General features: G+C 39.9%; 1 protein-coding gene across 1 annotated transcript; it reads right to left on the bottom strand.

The window, feature by feature from the left end:
* Nucleotides 1-362: 362 nt before the first annotated feature.
* Nucleotides 363-872, bottom strand: LOC145122199 (uncharacterized). The gene has a single exon (XM_079057842.1). The coding sequence runs from the start codon at nt 870-872 to the stop codon at nt 363-365; it is 510 nt and encodes a 169-aa protein (XP_078913968.1).
* Nucleotides 873-6,175: the final 5,303 nt, after the last annotated feature.

The raw sequence follows: 6,175 nt of genomic DNA on the forward strand, positions 1-6,175 counted from the left end.
GCTTTCATACTCGGTTCATGCGATCCATAAAAATAGCTTGGGCGTTGGTCAATCCAAAAGGCATGACCAAGAACTCATAATGATTGTATCGGGTTCTAAATGCAGTCTTTGGAATGTCCTCTTCCATTACTCGGAGTTGATGATATCCAAATCTTAAGTCGATCTTAGAGAAATAATTGGATCCTTGCAGTTGATCGAAGATATCATCGATTCGGGGAAGTGGATATCGATTTTTGACGGTCAACTTATTTAATTCCCTATAGTCGATGCACATCTGGAAAGATCCATATTTATTCTTGACAAATAAAATGGGTGATCCCTAAGGCGAGAGGCTTGGTCTGATGAATCCCTTGTCAAGAAGTTCATGTAGCTGGCTGGATAGCTCTTGGATCTCCGACGGTTCCAATATGTGAGGAGACTTTGCTACTAGGGGCAGCTCCTAGAATTAGAAGAATCTGAAACTCGACTTGACTTGCTGGGCATAATCCGGATAGATCTTCAGGGAATACATCTGTGTAATCGCACACGTGAGGTACTTCTTCGATCTTTCTTTTAACGTACTTCCTAGTGACAGCGTGGGCTATAAAGGCATAATACTTTTTCTGCAAGTATTTTCTAGCCTTCATGCAGGAAATAATCTTAAGTTCTTTACTAAGTTTGTCTTCGTAGAAGAGTAAGAATTCTCCGCTTGATAAGGGTAGACGCAGTGCTTTCTCAAAGCATAACACTTTGACGTGGTTAGGGGATAACCAATCCACGCCAATGATGACATCAACCACAGGCATGAGATTGACGAGAAAAGTATGGTTATTTAACGTTAATGTACAATATTTTAGTACTTCATGGGTACTATCGACTTGACTGGTATCCATTTATACTCTATAGACTTCCCTAAGTTTACTAGATGGATGGTATAATAATTTCCTAAACTCAAGAGTAATATAGCTTTTATCGGCACCACAATTGAAAAGTATATTTGCATATAAGTCAATTATTAGAAACATACTCTGTGACATCCCCAATTTCATGGCCAGAAAAGACCGATTTGTTTATGCTTTATTTGAAAATCAGATTACATTTTTAAAGAAAGTGTTGCGGAATTTGTTTCCAAAAATATGATAAAGATTTTATCAAAGCATTTTCGAAGAAATGTATTTCATTATATTAAAACATCGGGATGTCATTGCCAATACAGATCAAAAGCATAAACTGAAACAACATAGGCCTTACAACATTTATTTATATCTACTAGCCTATAATCCATAAACTCTCATCCGATCATCACATCTATGCTCTTGTGCCACTACCTATAATACAAGAAATTGAGTGGGTCAGGCTTGGGAGCCTGGTGAGCACATAGGGTTTTTAACCCACCGTAATTAAGTTTATTAAGTTCATCACATCAATCAACCCGATTACCCATTCCCGTTATCCTCACTTTCTGTCCCTAAAGCATCTAATTCAATGGACCTAGCCTAAGGATTTTCATCGGGATGGACACTACTGCTAAGCGGGTTCCTCAGCAATAATTGTTCGTAAGGTAACCATGAGGGGGACGGGGAACACCGGTGAACCCATCGTTCACAAACACCTACAGGTTGTGAACCTGCCAGCGTTCCACTAGACTGACTAGAATAGTCTGTGGTCGTCATCTATACTCCACTAGATGACTGGATCATCGTAAACATCGAGGCCTCTCATCATTTTATTTCATCACACATCAACTATTTCATCTACTCATGTTCTACCCAACATATTTGTAGATATAAAATACATATAAAGTTTAAATCATTTAAAACATGTATAAATCATTCATCCAGCATAGATATCAAGAACACAGATAATATGCACACATAGCATGTAATTTATATTAAATAATTCATATCTATGTGTAAGATGAAAGTAACTATGCACTCACTTATTAAAGTGGTGATTCCAACTTGGACAGCACTTCGCTTCTTAACAATATAATTTCCTGCGACGAAACCTAGTATTATCACCATTAGATTTTAGTCTAATATTTATTATGACTAATTACGAGCGATTTTGTTTTATAAGTGTTAAACAATACTTTTCAACCACTATGTACAAACAGGGGCCAAACATGAAACACCGGAGGGCAAGACCATTTTGGCATTATAGCACTTCTGAAATCCAATAACCCTATGCGGCCCATGAAACCAGATTCCCCGTACCATGAGTAGTTAAAAGATATTATAATAACACTTTATATATATATATATATATATATATATATATATATATATATATATATATATATATATTGTTTATAAGTTCATAATAACGATAATAAATTTAAACCTACGCTATACTTAAAGTAGGGTAAGTATAACTCACTTACTGGGAGGTTTGGCTACGAACCGTGCTCTGCGGGGGCAGAACTTCTGAGCCAAAAGCTCTTCTTCTTGGAGCCTTTTGGCGCTCTGGGGCTTGCCTCTTAGCACTTGGGAAGTACTAGGGCTTGGGAGAGGTTTAGAGAGAAGTTAGAGAGAGGGGGGGTTAAGATGTGAGGAAAATGGGGTGCGCTTGCATCCTATTTATAGGCTGAAAAATGGCTCAACTCGGCGAGTTTGAGCCTCCAACTCGTCGAGTTGGTGTGCCACACGTCACCATCTGGTGGCAAGGCGTGGGGAGGAAGCAAAGGCCCAAATTCTGCCACGTCACCCTCTTCGCAACAGCACACTCCCGACTTCTAAATTCTATAACTTTCGCATACGAGATTCGTGTTCAATGTTATTTATATCCACATGTAGGTATTGACAAGATCTACAACTCTTCTTATGATTCCATCGGCTAATTCTCGGCCGATTTTAAATTTAACAGTATGAGAAGATTACATTGTTTAACGACCGTGTAAAATTCATAACTTCTACATACGGACACCGTTTTCGACTTTTTATCGTTGAACTCCTGTTCATGAGATATTAAATTCTAATTTAGGTTGTGTCGGCTAAAAATCGATCGATCTAAAATTCGAATTTCGAGTTGTGCACCGTTGTGCTAAATCTTAGAAAAATCATAACTTCCTCATACGAAGTCAGATTTGGACGTTCTTTTTATGCACGTTCTCGGTTTAACGTATACTACAACTTTTGTTTAGATCGCTAAGGCTAAAAAGTAATTTATCAAAAATTCACTTTTTACGTTACGCGGTGTCGTGCCGGTTTAGCCATAAAACATCGACAGGTCATAACTCCTTCGTTATAAATCGGATTTCGGCGTAATTTATATCTCCGGAATCCATGTCACGACCACTACAACTTTATTCATAGATATTGGGTTTATCTATTATTTTATTTTTGACGTTTATTTCCATTCTTAATTTATTATATCTTATAAATAAGTACAATGCACATAAAATCACATAATATTCAAGTAATTCCTTTTTATTACTTCAAAATAGGTTACAATTGTTGACCCAAACTATTACATCATCATACTAATGCTTAGCCTAGAAACACGAGCATTACAATTCTCTCCTCCTTAGGATGATTCCGTCCTGGAATCATGCATCAGCAAACAGATGCGGATAGCGACTCATCATGTCACTCTCTGTTTCCCAGGTGAGGCTTGGCCCGTTCGTATGTTTCCATCGCACAAGCACTAAGTCGACCATCTTGCGTCGCAACTTCTTAGTCTTACGGTCAATAATTTCCTCAGGCTTTTCGATTAGCCTCTTATTTTCATCCATCCTTACGAGATGTGGACAGGGAAAGCTACCTCGTTGGAACACAGCAAGGTTTGGGGTTGTGAGGCTTTTGTAAGACGAGAGACTCACGACAAGCTCGAACCTTGTAGTGAGCGATGTATTTTCATCGGCTACCCGCAAAAGTCCTTTGGATATCTCTTCTATAGACCGAGTGACAATGTTGTCTTCGTTGCGAGGAGACGGGTTTTCCGAGAGTGAGAACTCATAAGCCAAGGGGACAGTGGGAGACAAATCGATCTTGAAGAGCTTCAAGAGTCGATCAATGAAGGAACCTCCAACACTGGCGCTCAACCCGAGGAGGAAACTCCGGTTGAACCGATTGACGAGTCCTTACCTCTTAGACATTCCGAAAGAGTTAGTGTTCCACCCCGGTTTTATGGTTTTCATATTACTACAGAAGGGGATACGCTCATTAGTGATAGTACACTAGTGAATCTGGACGAACCTAACAGCTATAAGGAAGCCATGGCAGGCCCGGAGTCTGCAAAATGGAAAGAGGCTATGGACAGCGAGATTCAGTCCATGTATGACAACCAAGTTTGGTATTTGGTTGACAATGTGCCAGTTCGTAAGACGGTCGGGTGCAAGTGGATCTTCAAGAAGAAGACCGACATTGATGGGCATGTGCACACTTATAAGGCGCGATTGGTTGTGAAGGGTTTCACTCAAACTCCCGGAGTTGATTATGATGAAACTTTCTCACCAGTTGCGAAGATAAAGTCTATCAGGGTAATGTAGGCCATTGTTGCATTTCATGACTATGAAATATGGCAGATGGATGTCAAAACCGTTTTCCTTAACGGGAAGTTGGCTGAGGATGTTTACATGGCTCAGCCAGAGGGTTTTGTTAATGCGAAGCATCCCAATAGAGTGTGTAAGCTTGAAAAGTCCATGTATGGACTAAAACAAGCATCTCGCAGATGGAATCTTTGTTTCGATGAGAAAGTCAAAGAGTTTGGTTTTCTGCGAAGCGAGGATGAATCATGTGTATTTGTCAAAGCTAGTGGGAGTATAGTTACCTTTCTCGTATTGTATGTCGATGACATACTACTCATAGGAAACGACATCCCAACCCTGAAGGAAGTTAAATCCTGGCTTGGGAAGTGCTTCGCTATGAAGGACCTCGGAGAGCCTGCCTATATTTTGGGAATAAGGATAGTGAGAAACAGAAGTAAGAAACTAATAGGACTTAGTCAGAATACTTACTTGGACAAGGTACTAAAGCGTTTTAGTATGGAGAATTCAAAGAAGGGAGAGTTACCAATCCAAAGTAATGCCAAATTGAGTAAGAATCAAAGCCCGAGTACTGAAGTCGAGATAGCAGAAATGAGCCAGGTACCATACGCTTCCGTAGTTGGCTCGATTATGTATGCTATGACTTGTACTCATCCTGATGTGGCCTTCGCTTTGAGCATGGTCAGTAGATATCAAGGGAACCCTGGCAAAGCACATTGGACCGCAGTCAAGAATATTCTTAAGTACCTTCGAAGGACCAAGGAATGGTTTTCTAGTCCTCGGTGGGAGTGATGACTTAAGGGTGCAAGTATATAGTGACGCAAGTTTTTAGACCGACAGGGACAACTACCGTTCACAGTCTGGATGGGTCATTACCCTAAATGGAGGAGCAGTGACTTGGAAAAGTTCCAAGCAGGAGACCGTAGCTGATTCAACGTGCGAATTAGAGTATATAGCGGCGAGCGAAGCGTCCAAGGAGGCAATATGGTTGAAGAACTTCATTGGAGACCTTGGAGTTGTGCTAGCCATAAAGGAGCCCATGGAAATTCTATGTGATAATGAAGGAGCGGTTGCCTTGACCAAGGAACCGAGGGATCATGGCAGATCTCGACATATCGACAGAAAATATCACTTTATTCGAGATTGGGTGGAAGAAGGACTCCTCGTAGTGAAGACGGTATCGTCGGAGGATAACCCAGCAGATCCCCTTACGAAGGGACTGAGTAGGGTTAAGCACTTGCAGCACGCTAGGAGCATCGGGCTGAAGGACGATATTAGTTTAGATTAGATAGTTTAGAAACATATAATAGATAAATGTAATTGACATTTGATGATTAAATAAAAGAGTATTATTTATAAGTAATGTTACTGTCTTATGTTGATTATTTACCTATTGTTTCATTTTTGCATGTTTTGACTTCCTGAATAATAAGATTATTCAAAAGTTCCACAATCGCTCATACTTTGGGAGTAGGTATGAAAGAAGATTGTCATGAATTGGTGTGTAGATTGTCTAAAGTGTATTAGACATAGCAAAGGTTTGCTGCAACGTTCATGAGTGCTTATGAGTTTGATTTGAGCAGTGGATTAGACCCGCGCTTGCTGGTATCACTTCATGGAATTTATCACGAGTGATCGCAAGACGATAATATCATATGGTCTTAAAACCTAGATATATGGTTTGTTGTTTACTAGTTGGTTGTGCATTGA

This window comes from Lactuca virosa, chromosome 6 (assembly GCF_052849685.1).
Source record: "Lactuca virosa cultivar CGN04683 chromosome 6, Lactuca_virosa_CGN04683_v6, whole genome shotgun sequence".
NCBI classification, from domain to species: domain Eukaryota; kingdom Viridiplantae; phylum Streptophyta; class Magnoliopsida; order Asterales; family Asteraceae; genus Lactuca; species Lactuca virosa.

Bases quoted from the DNA above. Each gene is read 5' to 3' on its own strand.
- LOC145122199 (XM_079057842.1), bottom strand. From the start codon at position 872: ATGGATACCAGTCAAGTCGATAGTACCCATGAAGTACTAAAATATTGT.